Source organism: Lepisma saccharinum, chromosome 6 (assembly GCF_977018435.1).
Source record: "Lepisma saccharinum chromosome 6, izLepSacc3.1, whole genome shotgun sequence".
In the NCBI taxonomy this organism is placed as follows: Eukaryota; Metazoa; Arthropoda; class Insecta; order Zygentoma; family Lepismatidae; genus Lepisma; species Lepisma saccharinum.
Window position 1 is genome coordinate 1,967,846 of NC_139234.1, and position 25,369 is coordinate 1,993,214.

Genomic DNA, 25,369 nt, shown 5'->3' on the forward strand with positions numbered 1-25,369 from the left:
TCTTAGTAGTTGGTAACGCTGACTTAGGGCGGCCCAAGAGATCAAGAATTCAAACTTGATATGACGTAGCTCACCGAATACGGAAGAGGAAAGGTAGGGGGGCCAATACATCAACCGAAGGACTTCCGGCATTCTATGAGAGACCATGCCAGTTCGTTGCACAACTCTCCAACATGTGCATCTAAGTGGGGCTTTTAACATGTTTGTGTGTCAAGCCCTGTGTTCACATGGCCTTTCACATAAGTCTTTTATCGTGTTTGTGTGTTAAGACTTGTGCTCAAATGGCTTTTTAGATCAGTGTTTTACAGTTGGGAACATGGCAGTTTTATGTATATGGGGTCAGATGACTAAATGTTCCTTTTTATTCCTTTCCACCCACTATAAATTCCCAAGTACTTGTCATATCTGACGCGGCTAAGGTGTAGTTACTCTGGCCTAGTTTGGTAACCTGATGAAGGGATCAGTGGAATCCTGAAACATAGTTTTCGTTGAAATCAATACCCACTAACGTAAGTACCTTTAAGTATCTACATTTATTGTATACTAACTTATTCAATGTGAGTAAGTCACACGAGCACTAAATATGAAGGATTATTTCATTCTATTCTACGGAATCCTTATTTGAGGCCATTGAAAAAGGTACAGTGTTAGCAATTAATAGAGGCATGCATATTTCGTTTTTGACGAAAACACGATATGTGAAATAACCGTTTATATACCGACGTGACACTTTCTGAAGTCTGAAGTATCCTGTGAGTTATGCGCAAAAATGGACTCCATTATGCAGGAATAAACTTAATATTCTGGTAATGATTTAATGTGCTATTAGAAGGGTTATGTTTATTTTGTGTAATAGAGCAGTTTTTAAATCAGATTTTGGATTACATTCACATCTTTTAAAACCAAAATGTCATTTTATATGGTGCTTTTTCACCGCTATAACAGCGAAATTTCATTTTATTTACCGCTTTTGAACCCGAAATTGACTGTTTTCGTACCGAAATTTTGCTTTTTTATTTACCAAAAATATGTGCCTCTAGCAATTAACAAATTGAAGGAGGGATGTTTCATTAAATCATTGTAATTTATAGGGATAGGACAGATCCATTGGTACTCTATTGGTATCAGCGTATCGTAATTTTACCAATCTGATATATCTAAAAATATCTTATAATTTTGTAAAATATTGCCATTTGTTATATTTTTTATGGATATAAATATATAATCTCCATGTTCTACTTTTCTTAAAAGTAAATATCTAAATATGCAGCTTCTGTTGCATCACAGTCATCTGGTAACGTATTAAGGAGATCAATGAACCATTTAGGTTCTTCAAGGACCATTTGGAATTTTATATTGGATCGGTAAGTTTTATGTCGGTATCAGTAAAAATTCCTTATCAGTCCATCCCTAGTAATTTATAACATTCTAATTCTGTGATAATGTTACAGCGTGGTCATGGGCAATGTTTTGAAAATTAAAAATGCATACGTAACAATGAATTATGTTATTTCATGTCATGAGAATTACAATGTACCTTCGGCAGAATCACTGTAGGAATGTTGTCGAACATTTCTCCGGCCTGCTGGGCAATCGGAAGGTAGAAATCGAATATGGCACTTAGCTTCTCCACAAAGGAACTTCCGTCGTTCAGAGCCTGATTCAAGATGGAGTCGAAGTCCTTATGGTAGAACTGGATCAGCTGGTGTAGGGTTTCAGTCTGATGCTTCAGCACCCAATCAGGAGTGGGACTGTCTGAACCAACAGCCTAGATACAGGAAAGAAAGATCAGACAATGCCATTTCCATTTTGCGGATACCAAATTTCAGAAAGTGCCCCTCTTGAAGTCACTACCTGAAATATATCTGCGTTATCTGAATCATAGGACTATACCAAGTCCATACATGCATATTATAAATATAAATTATAATTTATTTCGTTATTATATATTGTATACAGTGTGTTCAATTTATGAGTAGTGTAACAGACACCTGACTACTGCAGGAAATACTGGAAGTGATGTCCTTGTTCTTCGATGCACATATCCAGACGGTTCAACATGTTCCTAGCAACCTTATGGAGCACGTTTACAGTTACATTCTGATAACTTCAATAATGTGATTCTTCAGCTCTTGTAGGGTGTGTGGATTCTGCCTGTACACCGTTTGTTTCAAATAACCCCACAAGAAGAAATCAAGACTGGTGAGATCTGGGGACCTGGCGGGCCATAGTCCTTTAGAAATAATCCTGTTGTCAAAAGAAATCCCTCAACATTGTCATGATTGAATTTGATGTATTGCATGACAATTTGTTGGTAAGTCTCACTATCCAATGCTGTTTCAAATGCTATTATTCGTCGCTTGGATATACCACACCAAACCCCAATTTTCTGAGGATGAAGGGGAGACTCCACAAAGACATGTGGATTTTCGGAGCTCCATGTTCGGTAATTCTGCCTACAACGTTTCATCCGAAAAAAAAAAAACACACATTGTCTAACAGTGTAATGTCATTACCAACGAAGGTCTTCAACCAGTGACAGTACCGAACATGATTAACGTAGTCTACTTCTTTCAGTTCGTGGAAAAGTAGTAGGAGGTACGGATAGAATTTTAGCATTCTTCTCACAGCTGTGTGAATGGACCCTACGGATATGTTCTTATCTTGGCTTAAGCACCGCAAACATTTGTGAGGAGATCTTGTTATGGCATCTCAAATACTCACCACAACTTCATCTGTTAGTACAGACCTCATCCATTTATGTTTCATGTTTAACAAGGACCCTGTTTCAAGTAACTTCTTTAGCATATTCTGAATTGTGCTTTTGCAGGAGCGTCCTTCCAAATGTCGCTGCAAATTTAGCATGAGTTTGAGCTGGTGTTTTCAGTCCACTTTATGCACAGTTAGGCTAATTGGGACTGGCCTACAGTTTAAAGTGCCTCCACTGGGTATCGAACCCGGGACCCGTTGATTACAAGACAACGACGCTACCACTGCGTCATCAGGAAGGCCCAAAATTTACCACAGTATCTGCATATGAATTTGTTCTAAAGTAATGTTCCACAATGAAAGCACGTTCTTTACCACTCAATTGCATGGTGGTCACAATACTAAACGACAACAACATCACTCGGAAAGCATGGAGGAAGCTGACGGTGAGTCACTGAACACTGAACAATACAGTCTTCCACTGGTTTGCTAACTTCCACCCTCCCACCCCTTCCTTCTTCGCACTCCCTCACTCCCCACTACAAGTATACTTACGAGGTGGTATCAAAAAGTTTCAAGACTAGTTCTGTAACATGCCAACTGATGGCAACACAAGGCTGCATGCACAGGCACAGGGAGCACCAACCTTCATAAGTCAGTGTGACAAGAGACATCATCCTGTGTACATCGTAAGCTGTGCAGCTGGTGCTCTTCTGACCACGTGCATTACCACGTCTGCGATTTCATCATGGACAGCAAGTTAGAACAACAAGTGAACGTGAAATTCTGTATGAAACTTGGCAAATCCGCCACAGAGATGCTTGACATGATTCTGCAATGAGTCGTGTGAGGTGTTTTGAGTGGCACGCGCGCTTCAAGAGTGGAAGAACATCACTGGAAGAGAACGAGAGATCAGGACGACCTTAAACGAGTACAACACCCAAAAATGTCGAAACCATTCTTCAACTTCTGCATGAGGATCGACGGAGAACAATCCACAACATTGCTGCCATTGTCGGTGTGTCATACGGAACAGTGCATGCAATCCTCACGTGTGATTTGAACATGCGCCGTGTTGCTGCCAAGTTCATCCCCAGGCTGCAGACTCAGGAGCAGAAGCAACACCGCGTCCAAGTCTGCCAAGAACTCCGTCAGCGTGCCGTGGATGACCTGTCCTTCACGTCGAGGATCATTACTGGTGACGAAACTTGGTGTACAAAGCAATAGTCTTCACAGTGGAAGAGCCCATCATCTCCACGACTGAAAAAGGTGAGGCAGGTCCGCAGCTCGACAAAGTGCATGCTCATAGTCTTTTTCCACATTCACGGGATTGTGCATCACGAATTCATCCCCAGGGGCCAGACCGTCAAAAGCGAGTTGTACTGCCAGGTTTTAAGGTGTCTGAGGGAGGACATTTGGCAAAAGCGACCGGATCTGTGGCATGCGAAAAACTAGCTGATCCACAACAACAATGCACCATGTCACTGTGCTCTCCTCACACGTGAGTTTCTCACCAGAAACAAGATGATCGCACTCCCGCACCCACCCTACTCACCAGATTTGGATCCTGCGAACTTCGCCATCTTCCCGAAGCTGAAGATCCAGCTCAAAGGCCGCAGTTTTGACACCATTGTGGAGATCCAGCGCGAATCACACAAGATGCTTGACAAGCTTTGAAAAGAAGACTTCCAGGGTGCATTCCAGCAGTGGCAGAAACGCTGGGAGCGCTGTATTGCTATACAAGGTGACTATTTTGAAGGTGATCGTGTGTAAACGTAGATAAATAAAGTACTTTCTTGTAAACAGAGCTAGTCTCAAAACTTTCTGATACCACCTCGTATATACAAGACTGACACAATGTGGGCAAACAATTAAAAATATACCTCAGGCCGGTTTTAAAATGAACACACTGTATATGAATGAAAGGAAGGAGAGCCATGAGGGGTCGATAAAACCCAGGTATTTCTTCCAAAACAAACTTCAATTCCCTACAATAAATACTTTAGTTCTCATCCTACAATTGTTACATTTGAAAACATTGCAATTGAAAAAACTCCTGTCCTGAAAGGCTTACATGCATGAGTGGATCCCATGCACTGAATGTTAATAAATGTTCACTTAAACCATTATGCTAACAGCAACCACATTGTAAAAGGGGGTGTAATGGGATAAAAAGGTCAACAAAATGAAATAAAAAGTATCTGTGGAAGCAGTTCCCCAACTGTACTCAATGATGCAACTCCAAGTGCTCGGTGAAGAGTTTGGAAAGAATACATGTACATAAATAAAATAATGTCGAGAAAATGACATTTTGAATGAAATAAAACTCTGTGTTTAACATGGCCCAATACTTGAAAAATGCCTTCCATCATCAATTTTGCTATTTTTCACTTTCATTGTCTTTACTTAAAATATGGCAAAGACACTTATGTGTAAAACTGATGTTTTGAGAAAACTATATTAAAATGTTTAATGACTTTCAATAGGAAAGAATTCAGTTAGTTCACAATTTAAGCTCTTTAGAATTAAAAAAAAAATCCATGCTTTTGAAACAAAAATATATTGATTAACAACTTGAAAAAGCAAAAGTGCACAAACATGCCTCTGGCATAAGGGCAAGAACTGTGCTCTGCTATGAGGGTGGTATTTGAAGGGAGATGAGGGACAATTCCCCTTCTGGTTGGCTATTGGAGGGTAAAATACACAAACATATAATACCAATACATATAATTTCAAATACCACACTGTCCAAAACTCAAAAACGTTGTGAACCGCTGATCTATGGTATACCAACCTCGCCACGATGGTTGATAATGGGATCTGAACCAAATGAGGGGGGGGGGGGTGAAAGTTAGTTATTAAATGAAAGGAGTCTTACCAAAATATACTGTCCAATCCTCCGCAATGCAAATTTCCCATTCTGCAGAGTCAGGATGCTCGGACAGCTGAACATCGACACGGAGAAGTGCATGGCACCCATCAGCTGCCCACACAGTGCCAACCTCTGCTGCTCGCTAACCCACGATGGGTAGAAATAAATGACGGCATCCTGTGGATCATCCTCCTCCTTCTGGCAGCGTTGTGTGTCGTAAACGAACACAATGCTTATTTCTCTGAATCAAGAACAAATATATACAGTGAGCACTTTAGCAAAATAAAAAAATAAATATATAATTTAATATTTAGTCTAACCTTTGCTAAGTCCACTTTATGCACAGATTGGCTAATCAGGACTGGGCCTACAATTTAAGGTGGGATTTGAATCACTGTACAATGTGCTGTGTGCAGAGGCCTGCACAAGACCTGGAGCAGACCCGTTCGCGAGACATCGCTCCTGAAATGCCGTGCAACCTGAGCAACAGCCTCGCTTGAGCAGCTTGTCTGACCACCTGCCCAGATTGTTCCTGGCAGGCATTGTAGACCCGCCGGGTACCCGCAGTCTTACGATACCTAGTAGGTCTCAGTTCGTTCTTTCCATCAACTGCAGACCCCTCCCTCTGCATGACGTAGTTGCTTCGAGTAGAAACTGCACCGGGCCCACACCGTTCTGCGGTGTTGCCAACTGCAATAGATTTTCACTTAAAAAAGGGAACTCAAAGCTTCGTAAGCCACATCACCAATGAAATGAGATTTACGGATGTTGCTACCCCCCCCCCCCCCCCACACACACACACACGTTGAAATAGGTTTTCCGTGGCACAGGATCCATAAGTATATGTCGTAAACAACCAATATACGTATATATAGTGATATAGGGCAGGACTGAAACATGTCACGTTCGACGCCGAGGTCGCGAGTCGAACAACACACTGTTCTACTGCGAACACCAGGTCCGTAGCCAGCCAGGGGCATTGCCGTTACCCTCGTTTGGGGAGGGGGGTTTCAAGTACTTGGATAAATGTGCCAACAACAACAATCACAATAATAGTAATAAAGTAGCATGGAAGGCATTATTATCCTCATAAATCACGCAAAAAGGGCACGCAAAGAGGGGGTAGAAGTCCGTTCTCACGTATTTGTGTTGAAACAGAGGATTAGAAATATTTCTTTTCAACACGTCAATTTCACATTAGCTAATAATGGAAAACAAGCACACAAACTGTTTTTGAAAGAAAGAAAGTGCATGATAAATGCATTCCGAACGTACATACATATGGCACGTAAAATTTCCATCTACAATATTTTCTTTTCACATGGAGCGACGTATTACATAATCAATTCATCCAACTAGTAACAAACCAACATTAATAGCAAATAATATCACCGGCCGCCATAGCATTCTCTGGTTTAAAACTTTTCTCACTTAGATCGTTCGGCGCTCAGGGCCGACTCCTGCTACCCCTTTGCTACGGCATTGAACTTGATGAGACTGTATAATATTTTATAACATATTTCTACTTTCGTAAAATTTGAAATCAAGGGGTTGCAATTACCCCTCCATTCCCCCCCCCCCCTGCAGGTGCCGTTGGCCGTCTGGAATGAAAATGCAAGAAAAATATGAAAATTAATTCCATCTTGAGTACCCTTTAGCCCTGCTACTCTTAAATTCTGCTAGCCTGTTTTTTCTTGTACTTTAATGTTTGACTCCCACCCTGACCCCTCCGCTAGACTTAATTTCCGTCCAAGGTTGTGAGCAATGCACCCTGCCCCCTCTGGTTGCGTCACTGCGTGCCTGGTTAAGGCACCATGCAATGAGAAACAATTAGTTTTCAGTGAGGAGATTTTTGTTTGCTCGATCATTCATTTAGATATATGAAGCTGTAATACTGCGTGCATTTCCTGGCAATAAGATAAAAACTGCTTACGCTGAACTGAAATCGCTAAGTATATAAATTCTCCTTGGAGGAGAGAGCTCCTCCTAGGACTTCGTAGGATTTAGGAGCTACGTAAGTAGGCAACACTGGCTGTAGCTGTCCACGTGGTGATGAAACACCTGGAGCGACACGCTGCCGGAGGGCTGTTTCCTTCCAGCAGGTTTTGCAGGTGCCCGGGTCTTGTTGAATGCCCAGGTACCTTGTAAGCGCAGAGCGCCTTGAAGACCAAGAATCCGGGTAAAGACGCAAGACGACTCGTTGTCGTGGGCAGGCGAGCAGGTATACCTGTCCTCGCGGGCAAGCGGGCAGTGGGTAGGTTAAAGGCAGACTATGCAGCCCTCTAGCCGTGTGCAAACAAGTTTGATTTTATTCGATCTGATTTTTGTTATTTAGCGTCACTTTCCTGCCACTTTTGGCTACTTGCGACAATGAGAATGAGTGATGATATGATGAAATTGATGAAGGGAGACTCATGAAGAACACCAATGCCATGCTAGGATTCAAACCCGACACCCCTGGCATCAAAGCATGCAGTGCTAACAACCTTGTGTCAACATGTTTAGAAATACATAACATAAGTGATTTTTACATTTTCATCATTGATTTTCTGGCAAATATTCTCCTTTGTCTCAATGTTCAAGACGTTACAACAAACCAACTTTTCCGGCAAGACATGCTTTCAGGTGCTATGCAGGCCATGCTCTAACAGCACAATGCACTCCTGAAGGCACTGTACATAATACAAAGAATACATTAAGATTGTTATGAAATCCATAATGAGATAGCTATATTACATATATTAGAATGTTATGCAAGCAAGTTTCCCTACTCATTCTTGACACTGTGGCACCTTTGACACCATTAACAGTTCTCCTACTATCAGATTAAAAATTATAGATACTCGAGTTTGGACTACAATTAAAAATTAACCAGTTACAAAAAAAAACATCAAAATTTAGCTTATTCAATTCTGTGTTAATCTATGCTAGCAATATTTTTTCTATTCTATTTTTTTATTGTCATGAGAACAAAAAAAAGGGCCGGATTTTTGAGTTTTGCAAACAATCGATATCTTTGAAATTCTGTAAATCAAAAATGGGTTGTCCGATCATTATGAAATTTTTCAACGCCATTCAACAGAGAGCACTGTATGCCATGTTGCCACGTTCCGCGAACACCTTTCCTCCGCTGAATAAAAATCTGTATAAAATCGGTTTCTCAATGTGAATTGACAATGATAATGCATCTTCAAAACAGAGGCAGAGAGCTTCAAAACAACACCAATATTGTATTTGTAGGACTACCCAATACCAAGAAAAAGTTGTTTGGCAAATTTGAAAATAATGGTTTTTTGAGAAATTTGAAAACCTGAAAATTAATAATTGTGTTGAAAACCTTTCTGCCTGCACTCTACTAAAATTTCATCACAATCGAATCACCCGTTTTTGATTTACAGAATTTCAAATATAGTGATTGTTGCAAAACTAAAAAAATGGCTCTTTTTTCTTCTCACGACGATAAAAAATAGAAGGCATACTCAAAAAAAAATTGCTAGCATAGATTCACACAGAATTGAATAAGCTAAATTTTGACGTAACTTCTTTCTATGTAGCTCAACTGGTTAATTTTTAATTGGAGTCTAAACTTGAGTATCCATAATTTTTAATCCGATAGTAGATGCAAGTGCACATCTGTGTATGTTGTATACATATAGCATCAGGGTTCTATAAATGTACATTCACTGTAATGAGTCTACCAATACATTACATAACTTAAAATTTTAAGAAAAAATGGATACTGAAGAATCAAATATAGAAATAAAGACTGGTGTAAAACAAGATACAAATATTTATCTAGATCAAAATGCCACATCACAACAAGATGGAGAAAATCATGCAACAATACTATTTAAATGTATAGTATTCTTTATATATAACACATAAATAAAGATATGACAGTAGAAAATTTCTTATGTCACATGCTGGCAACATATTTGTTAAATACAATAAAAAATACACAAAGAGCAAAATAAAAAAACAGTTTAGGAGTTTTTTTCAGCGGAACTTCAACCACATCCCTTCAGTCGCCTCTCGACCAGCCCTCATGATGATTCCGAGATGGAATCAAAAGCTTGGAAGAATTCCTAAAGTGTTTTTTATCGTGGTGTTTGTGTGTCTTTCATGGTTTTTAACATAAATAAAGAGTTGAAACTATGGTTCATAAAAATTTTGTCAAGTAGTTCATAATCAAATCAAATTAATGTAAAATTAACATAAAGTATTCCTGGATAGCCTCTGTAGACGGGACCTTTTTAAACTTGCTGCAAAGTACATAAAATTCATAGCTTGAAAGCTAATTGTAGTAGAGATGAAATTTTTCTTTTTCATTCTTAAAGACTGAGCTTTTAGCGGAGGAAGAAGTTATACATTGTGTCTCCCAATAATGAGTGTTAAAAAAGAAAAGAACTGAAAATTTAAAAAAATAAATTACCCCTGTGGCCCCAACAACAGGCCAAAGTGAATGAAAAATGTAGTATGTAGCAGTTGTACATTCCTACAACCGTGAAAAGTTTCATTGAAAACACGCTGATACTTCTTGTGGAAAATTGTACTGGCAGTGTTGCCAGCATAAGGAATTTCACTTCGCTGGTTGAGTAGTTAGTCCCTTTTTATAAAATCTATCACATAATACCAAGAGGGAAGCCAAGGACTTTTTCAAAGGCCGTTTGTTAATAATAGTAACAATGGATATATTGTTTTGTAATTTGAGCAGATCACACGTTAATTTGTATACTAATGAACAAAAAAGACAGAACTGAAATGTCGTGTGTAGTTTTCAAGAAATGGTGTGTTAATTGCTGCCACATGGTGGCAGGATATTAAATATATCCCATCAGTCCTCACCGGAAGTACCTGCACGGGATATAAATTCAATGAGTCGACAACCACCGAAATATGACTTTGCACTTCAGAAATAGAACACTTGTCTCAAAAATCAACTTACTTGGCCATTATTGAATATCTGCTGTTCTCCAGCAGCCGTATTTCCCCTGCTCAGGACATGTACCTAACTTTTTCCTCTGTAAAGAAAAAGAGAGTGCAAAGTGAAGGAAACAGAAATGTAATAAATGCTATAATGTAGTAGATATAGTGAAAAATACATCTTCATTTTGCATTAAGTTCAACCAAACAATGACCCCTTCCCTGGTATCAGATTTTGAAGAAACTTGGTACATTCAAAGGAGAGGCATGCGCTCCCCTAAACATTCCTTGGTCCCACCTAATTTATGTCTACATTAAAACATCAATTATGCAAATAATTTAATGCTAATATATTTTTTAAATTATTACCACTTTGAATTTTCTTACCTCTTCCATATACAAATGAGGTTAATTGTTTTAGATAGTTATCAGTAAAATTAAAAACAGCTTGCATTGAATATATTCTATGACCGGGGTAGAATAATACAGGGTGCTTGGTCCTCATGATGTCTGAAAATTTTAACCTGGCATCTGAATTTTCGAATTCAGTTCTAAAAGAAATTAATATTTTGAGTTCACTTATGAAAATTTCCAGTACCTTCTTTTAAAAATAACGAGTACAATGTGTGTGCTTTGATGGTTGCGTGTTTTCTGTAGGACACGTTCAATGCTCAGAATGGAAGTTGATTGCTTCAAGGACAGTCCCAAGATGAAAGATCAAAAGAATGCTCAAAGCCAAGTCCACAGAGACATTGTTACGGAGGTTTGTTACAGCTCGGTGCTTGTCTCAGGTAAAAACGAGAATCAGAAAGAGCAATGAGCAACAAAGCAACAAAACCAGGTACATATACAAGTTGAGGGAGGGCTCAGGGGGCTTGAGCCGCCCTTATTAAACTTTCGGTTTCTTGTGTGTGAAATAAAATAATGTGATGAAAATTTAAGGAGAGAAATTAATATCTAGGTAAGACAGAGAATGATCTGTAACCATGTTATTGATAATAGCACATATCCAAGGTGGGGATCAAGAAGGTCGAGCTGCCCCCCCCCCCCCTCCCCGGTAAATGTTTCAGTTTATACTAGATAAATTAGGTTTTTTGTTTCTTGAATAATGTGCCGGGGTGTAAGGGGTACCTTTCACGTAGGCACCCCAAAGTCAACCTCACTTCCACATAGTGCACCCTGGACTAAAGACTAATGAGGCTCTGGCGACTGGCACTATGGCCAGTATAATTTTGTGTGTGTTGTCCTGTTTTTTGTCTTTGTGTGTGCTGAGTGCCCGTTTACAGCCTCAGCTTTTAACAGAAGTCAGAAGATTTTAAGATTTTTAGTTATGCAACATTAGAGTTGTTATATGTAATGGTAAGGGGCTGGCCCCCGTATAAATGTGGTGGGAGCAAAATAGCCTAAGTGCTGAAGCTCCCAAAATTTTAAATTCAAATTCAAAATTCAAATTGAATAATGTGCCGATAATTTGAGGAGAGAAATCATTATCTCGGCAAGACAGAGAATGTTCTGTAACCATGGCGTCAAGTCTACCCCCCCCCCCCCCCATACTCGGTAAATGTTTCAGTTTACACTAGATAAATTAGGTTTTTGAATAATGTGACGATAATTCGAGGATAGGAATCATTATCTAGGCAAGACAGAGAATGTTCTGTAACCATGTTATTGATAATAGCACATATCCAAGGTGGAGATCAGGGGGCCCGCAGGAAATATTTCAGTTTACACTGGATAAATTAGTTTTTTGGCTTCTTGAATAATGTTATGATAATTTAAGGAGAGTAATTATCGAGGCAAGACGGAGAATGTTCTATAACCCTTTTATTAATAATATTGCACATAAACTTTTCTTGCGCTTTCGTTGTTGTTGTCGCGGCGAGCGCTATCATTGTGTAAAGATTTGTCATCATTTGGAAGCTGCGCAACAAAGCTAGTTCCACGAGTAGGACGATTCGTTCTATTATTTATTCTCTGGAAAGCGCTAGAGGGAACATTCTTGAATAGAAGGTGGAGTCGAACTACTGCCAATATTAATTAAATGTTTTATCTGCCGAATATAAGGAAATATTAATACCTGACTTCAATTTCCCAGTTGATCAGTACAACAGAATCGGTTAGTAATTCGAAAATGAAAGGACTAGTGACACAATTTCCCGTAAAGTACCAAAGTCTACTTCTAGTTCCAGTTTGGGTCCAAAGTTGAAGACATTGATGACTGTGGAACTCTCGGAGCCTCAGTGTAGTGCTAGTTCAGGGCATGAGCCGAAGAGATCGAAGGTCTCTAAAGTGAATATTTCAGCAGTACCAGATATTGGAGCAGTTTATTTAAAAAAAAAAAAATAAGCTGCACAGATCAACTGTAAATCAAAGTTTCGAGTGATGATTTATTTGTGCCCAGGCAAAATTTCATGTATGCAGTCCGAGACTTCCATGGGATAAAAAGGACTTTTATTTAAGCCAACTAGGTTCGACACGCAGTCGAACACAAACTACTAGTGATGGCCAAACCGATCCGGATCCGAAAATTCCAGATCAGGATCCCCATACAAAAATTCCGGATCCGGATTCAAAAGTTTCAGATCCGGATCCGAGAGTTTCGTATCTCAATCCCATTATAATTATAATATTACCACACCTTATCTCACCTTTAAGAGGCCTAAACCCAACTGCCTAACGTTTAGCATTTAGCTACGTGATACATCTTCGCACCTCATGTACGTGAAGTATTACATGGCAGTAGAACTTCGAATCCAAGACGAGAGTAAACAAATGGTTGCTAGCAAACAATGAATCACATAGAGTCTATGGAAAGGGGGGGGGGGATGTTCTCCAAAAAACACACACTAAGTAATCACGGTACTTTACTATAAGGGTGACACCTATAAATCATTTATTTCACACTTTTTTACATTGCTAACGTACTATTCTGCATTGCGGAACATTTCTTTAGGTGAAATAATGAATTTCTAACGAAAATTATGTCTATTTCTTACATTTACGAGTACATTACTGTTACTAGTTATTTCGATTTGGAGCGATTTTACAATACAGGGAATTTCTCCATTTTGTTTGAAATTCGGCATACTCACTAATTTTGGCCCCCTAATCACGAATCTGCAGTCAAAATTTGGCGCTCACGCGTGGAAATAGCAAAATAATCGAAATTAAGTTCTTATTTCCACACCCTCGATTTCCGAATTTCCCGCCGGTTCCGGGCTCCGCCCCTGGGGTAATCGACCTACCGCCCCCAACCGCTATCGCGGCCCCGCCTATATCTATAGACTCCCTGTTAAGGGCATGTTAGAAAGTGGCCGGATTCACCTGCCCCAAATAAGCGCCAAATTTATACGTGAGCGCCAAATTTTAAGTGCAGATTCGTGATTAGGAGACCCAAATTAGTAAGTAACCGAAAATTCAAACAAATTGGAGAAATTCCCTGTATTGTTAAATTATACCTTCGATTTTATAACACACATTATGGCGATAGCGTACTGGTTCAGCGCACGTTGTGAGTGTTTTTTGTCGATTTATTCAGTGTTGCAACCTTGTTCACCGGAAAATACCTACTTTCGTGCCCAGATTTGAAATTATGCTAATACCTCGCAAACCACTGACGTTAGCCCCACAAACCATTCACTTTGGCCCCACACACCATTCACGTTAGCCCCACAAACCATTTTCCGTAAGGTTAGGTTAGGTTAGGCAAGCATAGTTAAAAAAAAATTAAAAATACTCGACACGTAATGTTATAGTGAAAACTATAACTGTACTGTAATTTGTACACACCGGTAGTCCTTGGAAGCAAATAAACTAAACTAAACTAAACTTGAAACACTGACTACAGGGTTTACGTCATCTAACACACAGAAGATTGTGCTCTCGTGCAGAAAGCAAGTGGCAGCAACAGAAACAGCGTGTCGGACAGACATTTTCGCAGAAAACAACATGCATTCGCATTAAAATGGATCAAAACTACATTCATGAACTTCCACAATGCTACAGAAAATGATTTGCGTAAGTACTTTCTCCTGTAAAAAGTAAGAAATCCGTCACTCCTATAGTAAAGTGTTACCGTAATCACTAAGAATCTGAAGTATGTGTTAACAGACATAAATAGAAACTGAACCATCTAAAAAATGACTGTGTACCACGATTAACTTGGAATTAGGCAATCGGAACTTGGACCATACATTACAAACTTTCGCAGGACATAAAACGAAATTGTAGGATAAAAGGTTTTGCAGTACATAAACCAAAATTGTAGGATAAAAGGGCATCTGGCATATCGGGGTTCAGTGGCAGAACAGGCTCAAACAAAAACCTCGTCCACACGAATAAATAATTAGAATATGAAAATTGAGCCCTTGCAATACATGTATATGTACAATGGAGATTTTTCATCTGCTTTTCTACACAATGATACAATTATTATACACGATAAATTACTGCTGGATGAATGAATTTCCTGACGTGAAATTAGGAGTATACTCAAAATCAATTTCCATTAAATCCTGCAACATGAATATTTCCTCGATTCATTCTTGCCTGCACATTAATTATAATTCATTGCCAATGAATGAACTTTGAAATAGTTCACTCGGCATCGAATCAGTCAACATCACGTAGTAATTCAACAGGAAAGTATACATTTCTTTTTAACAAAATTTAATTAGTGCACTGAAGCAAATGCATATTTCTGTAATATGAAGATATTTAGTAATTCTTCTAAGTGTAAATAACAGAAAAATACATATATCATTCGAAAGTAAAGTACATCTCTTTCAGCTGACTTACTGATATTTTTTAAATGTAAAATAATGGCACAAAATGATTTAAATTTGATATAAACATCAACACCGCCCAAAGAAGACATCCATGTCGTTTCTCTACGATTCTAGTCAAAATAAGTGTGCAATAAGCATTATAACTATCTATAGTAATTCTAAAAAAAATGTCAATAATATTTATATTATGAATAATAGGCCTTATGCTTCGTATCATAGTGTTCTATAAACATAACAATAGATGATAATTGTTTTCTTATGTACCTGTTACGATAGGCAATTTTTATTACTTGTAAGTTTGTTACCTTTTGATCGGTAGCCGCTTTTTGACGGCATAGTTTTTAATTAATGCATGTAGTGAACACTGAACTCATTTGTATTTTTCTAGTTCTGTCGACAGGAAAAAAATATGGTATATTTTGCCTCCCTTTTTGGAAACGAAAGGAAAAAAATGTTTTAAGTAGAGGGTATGCGATGGGGATAGCGGAGGATTTCTAATTCTGCACACTATTTTCCCCCATCAAGTGATAGTTTTTTGTATTTCTATAATAAAAAAACCTCCCATTTTCAAGATATTTCGGACACTTATAACCAGTGGCGGACACAGAGTTCAAAAGAGGAGTAGTAGCGAAAGCTGGAGGAAAACCACCCACACGTCCCATAATTTTCCCTTAACACGTGCGCGCGCATATAGATCATAGAATGGAGTCCATTAGTGGTGACGTCACAAGCAGACGACGAGGTGAACTGAGTCTTCACAACGAGAAAGCGTGTTTTCTTCCTATTCAATTCAAAGGGGTAGCTTTAATTATTGCGACAGTGATGAAACAAAATTATGATGCGTATCGTACATCAATGTAAAGATGAGATTTCGGAGAATAGGTCTGTATATAACATATACTTTACATATGAGAATGTAAAGAATAGATGGAGTAAGAAAATCATGGATTTTCATAACATTCCAGTTCCGAGCACAGCCGAAGCCGACCCGAACTCACCCGATCTCAAGTTGACACGCTGCCGCCAAGGATGATGAAAAACCAGTAGCCTCAGGAGATTGAACCGACGGCGCCTATTGGCTGAGATTTCTTTTGGGAGCATTTGCTTTACTTGATATCCTACTCCATTTATTCTTTACATTCTCATCTGTAAGGTATATGTTATATGGGGTCTAATCACTGGATGTTTACATTTCTGTGCTTCCTTGGCGAGGGCGGGAACTTTACTTCCGGTTTTCAATAAAATAGCATAGAGTTCAAAGGTGTAAAGGCAGTGTCTTAATTATTGCGACAGCAGTTATGAAACAAAATTATGATGCGTATCGTACATCAATGTAAAGATGAGATTTCGGAGAATACGTCTACATGGGGGTTATTCCTGAGCAGGGACGGCGCCAGAAATTTTCGACCGGGTGGGCAGAAGCTGTATATTCATAAATTAGGGTGGGCAGTATAAATGTAAGACCTTTATATGACTTTTACATGCACTCATGCCCCCCTCCTCCAACATATACAGGGTGTCCTAAAACAACTTCAACAACGTTTGGATGCTGGTAGATATAAAAAAAACCAAGGAACTTTTCCTCATACACATAACCTCGAAAGTGCTTAGTTTCTGATCTATGAGCGCTGAAAATCTAACCTGTATGTATATGCAACCCAACTCACCAAACGATCGATCTGACGTAACTTCCAGGGAGCAAGGTTGCCACTTGAATTCAAAACAAAAACATGGGAGTCTTATCTGGCAAAATACAAAAGAATAATTACACACTTGCTATGTTGTAAGCAGAGGTGTGCGCAGACTAATTTATTTTGGGGTGCCTTAAGGGAAGTTTCAGTTACCCATCTGGGCAAGGCTAGCCTAATAGTCGTAACTTCATGTTCCTTTTCACAGAAACTATTAGATATCTGAACATGAAATTTTAACATTATAGAATGAACATTTGATATCACTTTAGCTCAGGTTTTACTATCACTGTGTCGATATTTTAAATAATGAAAGTAAACAATTGAAAATGATAAATACGAAGCTATATCTGTGCAGGTACTATCAGCTGAATCACTCTCACGAAATACATCTGTAGGTTCAGTTTCACCGTGTTTTATAATGCTGTTTTATTGCTGTGCCTGGTCACTCGATAGAATGCCATGTGTTATATATAATTATTTTAAACCGTAGAATTCAGATGCAAGAAAAATCTGAAAATTGATGCGCTTGTCATTGAAAGAGAGCATTCATGAAAGTCTTATTGGAAATGTTGGAAGGTTGCATTAACAAACATGTCGGTCCTCGGGGGAAAAAAGTACCGGCCGATATGTGAAGGGGCTCTGCGACTTATAAAGGAAAAAAATAATTTCTTTACTACGTGTTTACTGATTACTATAGTAAAGGAATATCACATTGTTTTGTGGAGAGGGAGAGAGCGGGCTGATCATCTCAAATGAAACGAAATTCCTTACTTTTTCACCACTGATATAATTTTCATTATTTTAATGGTAGTTCAACATATTTCTTTATTTTCTGAGAAGACGTTTGAGGTAGCCAGGTATCTTTGGCAACCCCGTGCGCACACCTATGGCTATAAGAAGTATTTACAGCATTTACAAACTTGCCAAGACAAGGAATTTCCAACAAATGCGGACTCAAATTCAAGACTCTTCATTCTAAAATGTCCCCATCGTGTTTCGAGTGTCGCGCAGTACCAATAATCGTGAATCGTGAGTTTCACGTACGACATGTTGATGAAATCGACGAACTGAGGAATGCAATCATAGTGTGTTTGCCACCTTGTTTCACACGCAGACTGTTGTTTATTTACTTCTAAATGGCTAATCGAGTCCCTCAAATAATACAAGGGTAAACCCCTTACTGAAAAGAATGAATAGTAAAAGCTCTTGCAATAAAATAAAAAAAACATCATTTAAACATTAATTAATTCGCACATTAAAACTAATACACAATAACTGAAATCAATCCAACCTGGATAAAGGTGTCACTACATCACGTGTGCATTCCGAGCGCCCAATACAGCTCAGGGTTTGACATAAATATGGATAATGTCTTATTAGCAAAATTTTAAAAAAAAGTAAGAACCCGGGTATAAATCAAATTCTTAGTTCATTCCGCATAATATTTACTTAGGCTAATGAAGGGCATTTTAGCAAAATATCACCGAAAGGTAATAAATAAATAAGTAACATTGTATGTATTATGTTATGAAGTACAAAGTTCTAAAATCTCGTCCCTATTCTATGTTAGTTAATCACAAGAAAAATCACATGATTACATAACTGATATGGAAAATGTATCTGTAAGAAGATTTTTTGCCACCCTGATGACATAGTGGTAGAGTCGTCGCCTTGTGATCAAGGGGTCCCAGGTTCAATAACCGGTGGAGGCACATAGTGGTTCGGACCCCACTTTAAACTGTAGGTCCAGTCCCGATTAGCCTATCTGTGCATAAAGTTGACTTAAAACAGCAACTCATGTAAGAAGGTTTCTAAACACGGTTGCTAACTCATTATCAAGTCAATAATTCTGCAGCTATTTTTCAAACCTGCAGAGCTGTTTTATCAAAATCTATTTTGTGATTGCTTCTTATTAGTAGAACGAATATATATATTTTTTTAAATTTTGGATAACATATCGAAATTAGAAGATGACAGGTATATAAAATCGTGATGATGAAAGGGACATATCAAATTACCTCTCCTTAATATTTCAATATAGACCTAACTAAACAACTTTGTGTGTTGCTGGAGGAAACAACGCGAAGAAGAGGTTTTTATTTGTTTAGCAGATTACCTTAATCATACCCAGGCTGGAAGCCCGGAGTTGACATCAAGCAACTCCACTCCACCCCTTCTGCACTTATTTTCAGTTATAACTTTTTGGCCAAGTTATGGCAGACAGTTAATTAATTATATTTCTATTTTTGCCACATTTCAACTATCTATTTCTTTTCATTATGTGGCACATTTTCAAAACAATTTGATGCATCGTACCTGTGAAGGCCAGGAGCTGCAGCCTTCAGGCCAATAATCCTGTTCTAATCTTGATCATATTCTGCACAATTTGCGCCTCTCATACATAAATCCTCCTAAGCCTACTAGCTGCTTAAGCATACAAGTGGGCATTGGATCACAGTTTTTGTTTCAAACTCTTTGGAAATTCCTTTCGCTTTCCAATGATAAAGTTAAGGAAATTGAAAGAAGAGCTTAAATTAATTCCATTCAACTTATTATTTACGCTGACTTTCGTAAACCTATTTACTAAATCAGTGTTTCGGCAAAGGACAACAAAGCTTTTTATTTAATGAAGATATGTGAACTTGTCTGTAATATAGATAATATCTACAAGTAAAATATACATGGAGTGAACACCATAATAAACTTATTTATTGAACCATTCGCATTTTCTCAAGGGTATATATTTATTAAATTTGATTGGGTGGGCAATCGGGTGGGCACAGCAATTTTTGGGTGGGCAATTGCCCACCCGTGCCCACCCCTGTCGCCGTCCCTGTTCCTGAGTAAACAAAATATAATCGATCAGACAATTCGATTATAGATGGCGGGGAAATAACTTCCGGTTTGGGCAATTTTTCAATGTAAACAAGTGGAATATAGATCGTCACTGAGCTTATTTTCTTATAAAAGATAGGATCAAAATGGATCATTTGAAATTTTTGAGTGATATAGAGAAACAAAGCCACCTAGAAAAGGGGTGTAAGGGGTAACCTTCCACGTAGTACACCCAAATGTCAACCTCACTTCCACGTTAGTACACCCTGGACTGAAGACTAACGAGGCTCTGGCGACTGGCCCCATGGCCAGTATAATTTTGTTTGTATTGTCCTGTTGTCCTTATGTGTGCTGAGTGCACCTTTACAGCCTCAGCTTCTAACAGAAGTCAGAACATTTTAAGATTTTTAATTATGCAACGTTAGAGTTGTTCTTTGTAATGATAAAGGGCTGGCCCCCGTATAATGTGAAGGGAGCAAAATAGCCTAAGTGCTGACGCTCCCACAATTTTAAAATCAAATCACATCAAACCACCTAGAAAAGATTGGCAATTTCCCTGATCCTTTGGATGAAGACTTATGGAAAAATAGTAATTTTTTGCAAAGACAATGTTGATCTTCTACCAACAATTTCGTGTTAAGATTTCTGCAGGTTGAAATAAAGCTTACATAAATTATAAAACATTGAAATACTTCAATTTTACAACAGTAAAATGTATAATTTTCGACATTGTGTAATCAAACACAGCCCCTTTAATTTTATCATATGGCTTAGAGAGAGCGTCGTCAGAAATTTTTGTAGGGGGTAAAGGCCAGTAATGAAAGTAGAATAGCAGAAATAATAATATTGATAGTAATAAATACAACTGTTATAAATGTTATACAATATTACTATACTAATAAAATAAACAAATTTCATTCGAAACTTATTATTATTTATTTATTACTGGTATTCAAGTGCATATCCAGCACAACAGTTACAATACTGAAATGCACAGTTATTGCATTTTATTATTAACTTTTCCAATTGTCGTTCAAGAAAATACTTTATTTTACTAATAAAGTTTACATTGATTACATTAAATTATAAAATTATAATTTTTGGAATTCTGAATTATTATAAACAATTTCAATTTTTAAATATAGTCAATACATGTGCGTTAGAGTTAGACGATTATGATTTTCGGAACACGTAAAACATTTTCAATTGAATTACTCCGGTGATGTAGTGTCGACTATTACAGCCTATTCCCTCGTGTTTGTGTCAAATCTTTTCACTTTACTGCTTGAATTAACTGATTTTTCCGTATCGGATCTGTCTGAAAATGTATAGATACCCGAGAAAAAAGAATATTTGTTCCCAACCTTGTTTTGCAACCAAAAGCCACACAATGATTGTCGCCTTTTCTTAAAGCTACCCTTTCCGTAGGAAAATAACATTGAATTGAATAGGAAGAAAACACGTTCTCTCGTTGAGAAGACTCAGTTCAACTCGTCGTCTGCTTGTGACGTCATACTATTGGACTCCATTCTATGTATAGACGGTGTTAAAGGCGGAGCTACTGCGGAGCATGCGCACTCGTCTGGTCCCCCTCGAACATCCGGTTACGCTTACGATGCTATGGACGTTAATATGAAAGGGCAAAGTGGAGATTCTTTTACAAGGAAATAGGGTGTCAGCTGTGCAGCATATGGTTGCACAGTTCGATCGGGAACAAATTTATTGAGTCAAGTATCACTTCGTAGGTTTCCGAAGGACGTAGAGAGACGAAACCTGTTGATACAAGCAGAACGAGAAAGGATTGGTACCCGGAAAGGATTTTTACGACTTGCATTTTGTTATAAGCATGTTGATCGTTTATCTGCGTATTGTGTTGTGGTGAAAAGCACGCCTCTTAGTGAGGTTTCAAACCAAAGCGACACGCGACAGCAGTTGTTCGTACCGAAGTGACAAGCGACACAGGCCCATTTAGTCTATAAATAAGTATTTACCGCTCATGGGAAATCAAGTCTCAGACGGCACAATACACGCCATTGGGAATGTGAGCGACACGTGCAGCTTGTCGTGTCGCTTCGGTTCGAAAAATTTCATTGATCACTGAGGATTCACTATATTTTAAGTGGAACGGAGATTACACACCGAAGCGACAAGCAACAGCCCCTTTACTCTAAAGGAAACAATTCACCTTGCATACGAGCACAACAGAGCGAGGCGACACGATGTATGGTACTAAGAAAAAAATAGTCCAGTCCAAGCGACACGTGCATTTTCTCGTGGTGAATTGGTTCGAAAGGAAGCTTTCAGACTGCAGCGATACGAGTCTCTTGGAAACCAACATTAAAAAATGAACAACACCTTCCGAACGACAAATTGCAGGTGTCGCTTGTCGCTCGGACTGGGCCGTTTTATCAATACCGTGCATTGTGTTGCTCCGGCCTGTTATTTGCGCAAGCGTGACTGGTTTGCTTTAGATCGAATGCTTCTGTGCGAAATCCCGATATCGCTTGTCGCTTCAGTCTGAAAACCCCTTTTTTGCTTGAAGTAAATTCGTGTAAGTGAAAGTGGTATGCCATATCATAGGTTTTCCCTAAATCCCTCAGGCGGAAAGGGGACGTTGAAAGCACATATATTCACTAGCATTTGTTATGTGTCATTACTTCTGCAGATTTGTTGGCAAAGATTCACTTAAGCATACTTTATAATATAATAATATCACTAGTTTTATTTTTTATAGAATTATCTATCCCTCATTTTTCCATTTACAAAATAATTGAATATATCTAAACGTTTAGTGTACAGTGGTGGAAAAAAGTTCTTCCCCATAAGACTTTAATGGCAGTAAATAATGCAGGATGGTAGGCAACACACATTGCACGTTTAGGTGATCGGGTGATTCTGTCTGTCTCAAGAGCAACTCGTCTTTCATGCAAAAGCCAACAGGCCCAGGAAATGCAGGAAAGTCACGTGACTTGTCAGGTGGAATGTTGTTCGTCAGAAAATCGCCTCTTTCAAGCCAAGTCGCAGAACCGAGAAGAGATACACTTTATATGTCAGAAAATGATTCGCCTAAATACGTAGAACGAAACGCTAAAATAACTCGCCTTAATTACAAAGGCTATTATACTATATGTGCCGCGGTAGCTCAGTCGTTAGGGCGGGTGTTTGATGCCATGCGAGAGATCTGGTTCGATCCCGACGAGGGAGATTCGGGAATTTGTTCACCTGTTCAAGTGGTTCCGGCGCTCACCAAGCGTCGTATAAAGTGAGTAACTTTCTAACGCACGCTGGAAATCTAGTTTTTTTTACAATTTGAACTGACATTCATAATATTCATTAACGATCCCAATGTTGACTAAAGAATAATTAGTCGTTCTGCTACTTTCAATTCTTCATTAGCATAGTCACCGTAACTCTCTCTCTCTTAGACTTCCCGATGGCTCAGTAATATCAGCGTCGCCTTATAATCAAGGAGTCGCCTTGTAATCAAGGAGAGCCGGGTTCGATACCCGGTGGAGGCACATAATGGTTCGGGTCCCACTTTAAACTGTAGATGCAGTCCTGTTTAGCCTTACTGTGCATAAAGTGGTCATAAAACACCAAATAAAAATAAAAATAGAAATCCCCGTAACTCTCTACAAAGCCAGAGGATCCAGGTTCGAAACCTGTCGATGCTTAAATGTAGCATAGCATTCGTATCATGTTCATCGTCGCGATTACAGCAAGAGGTAAAAATGCGACACAAAATAACCCAAACAGAAGCTTGAAATCAGTACATATGGGGGACGAAGTTTGAGCTTATTATCTAAAAGTCGCAGAGAGTCGTTACCCTGCTCCGTGGATTTTGACATCTTATTGCGTTCTTATTAAGCTCGCACAATTTAAAATTTTTCGCGCACATAATTGCACATGTATTGCACATATGGCACGCAAAGTCTCGACTCATTCGGCGATGGTCACGAAGGGGGGTAAAGAAGCTCTTTTCTTCACCTGAGGTGAATCACCTCAATGGGAATATATCTTTCTTGACAGAAGCGACTGCCTTAGGTAACTTCAAGGCCAGGACGAGAAAGTGTTCTACGGGACCAAAACATACGTATCTAGTTTGATATGAAAGCTGTGTTCCTCCTTATTGATAACAGGAACACGTGACATCGTCTGCTAGTTTGGTAGAGCAGACGTCTCCTTGCCACCCTTTAGTTCAGTGACCTTCGCCCGTAGTTAGCAAGAGTGAATGACTCACCAGATACCTGTTGCCTGTGAGCCTATACAAGAATAGTTATTTTGTTAGTATCTGTAAGTATTGTTTCATCTGCAGTTATATCAGTTAACGTTCGAATAGTTTCCTAATGGTTATGTTATTTATAAATTGGTTCTCGAGAGTGAGGCTTCTATCTATTTGCACGGAGGGATTTTTATTCAGCCTGCATATAGTATTATTTTATCCCGAAACAAGAAGAAATTCGAAGACACAAAAAGAGTCGTATAAAAGTAGTTAACAAAAATAAACAAGAAAAAAAACGATAATGTAAATGTTGAAATACATTATGGTAAGAATCGAGTGAATAACATTTTGTCACGGGGCCTCCTCGATGACATAGTGATAACGTCGTCGCCTTGTAATCGAGGATCCCGGGTTCGATATATGGTGGAGGCACGTAGTGGTTCGTGTCCTACTTTAAACGGAAGGTCCAGTACAGATTATCTTATGTGTGCACAAAACAAAAACTAATAAAAAAGAAATTGTCACAGTGTAAGAAAATTGCATGTTCAACCACATATGAAGCAGGTTATTCCAGGTTGAAGTTCGCATCTGTAGCATCTAACCAACACTAATATGAATCACTACATATTTTTTCAGATCCATTTTAATTATACTTGTATGATAAAATAACAGAAGTAGAGGAAAGAGAAAGCCACGCGAAACACGGATGCATTCTCCAGAATTTCAAATCTCTTAAAATAAGGTTCCGGGATGGAGTCCCGGGCAGGCATGACTTTCTTATTCTTGCCTTTTTATCTGGTTTATTTCATCATAAATCGTTATGATTTACCTACAGAGGAAGAATAATGATAATAATTGCCAATAACAAACAGAACAACTCGATTAGGAAGGTGTCAAGAAGAAACGAGACTTGTCAGTGTCTCGGTCTCTCGGTTTCTCGAATTGAAAATTCTCTCCCGTTCTCGGTCTCGACTAGTTAAATATAGAAATCAAAAACGTGTGTTAAGATACATATATTCCGGTTTTGTAGGAGATTTCGTGAGAGATGTTTACATTTATAATTTTTGTTACGTAAAATCACTTTTCTTTCCCGTTCGCTGATGGCGACGGTAAGGACGAGCCTGCTTAATTATGATTGTGTCAGGTAATTCGTAATAACTGGCAAAAATCTCATATTCATTATCATTTGTTTCATAATTGTGTGATTAACCTAAAGTCAAGGAATTAGTTGAAAGGAAAAAAAGCACGAGTGATTGTCTCTAATCTTACTTCGTGCCAAATAATATGACGTGATATAATGATATGAATATGTATTAAAAATAATATGCCT

The 25,369-nt window shown here is 38.5% G+C and overlaps 1 protein-coding gene across 1 annotated transcript in view; it reads right to left on the reverse strand.

The window, feature by feature from the left end:
• HPS4 (Hermansky-Pudlak syndrome 4 protein) overlaps window positions 1-15,485 on the reverse strand; it is a 47,390-nt gene extending 31,905 nt beyond the window's left edge. The window contains exons 1-4 of the mRNA XM_083123363.1: window positions 15,302-15,485; window positions 10,527-10,602; window positions 5,588-5,822; window positions 1,538-1,768 (exon numbers count right to left, since the gene is read on the reverse strand). Coding sequence (XP_082979489.1) covers window positions 1,538-1,768; window positions 5,588-5,822; window positions 10,527-10,534 — 474 coding nt within the window. The 5' untranslated portion in view covers window positions 10,535-10,602; window positions 15,302-15,485. The remainder of the gene's footprint in view (window positions 1-1,537; window positions 1,769-5,587; window positions 5,823-10,526; window positions 10,603-15,301) is intronic.
• Window positions 15,486-25,369: the final 9,884 nt, after the last annotated feature.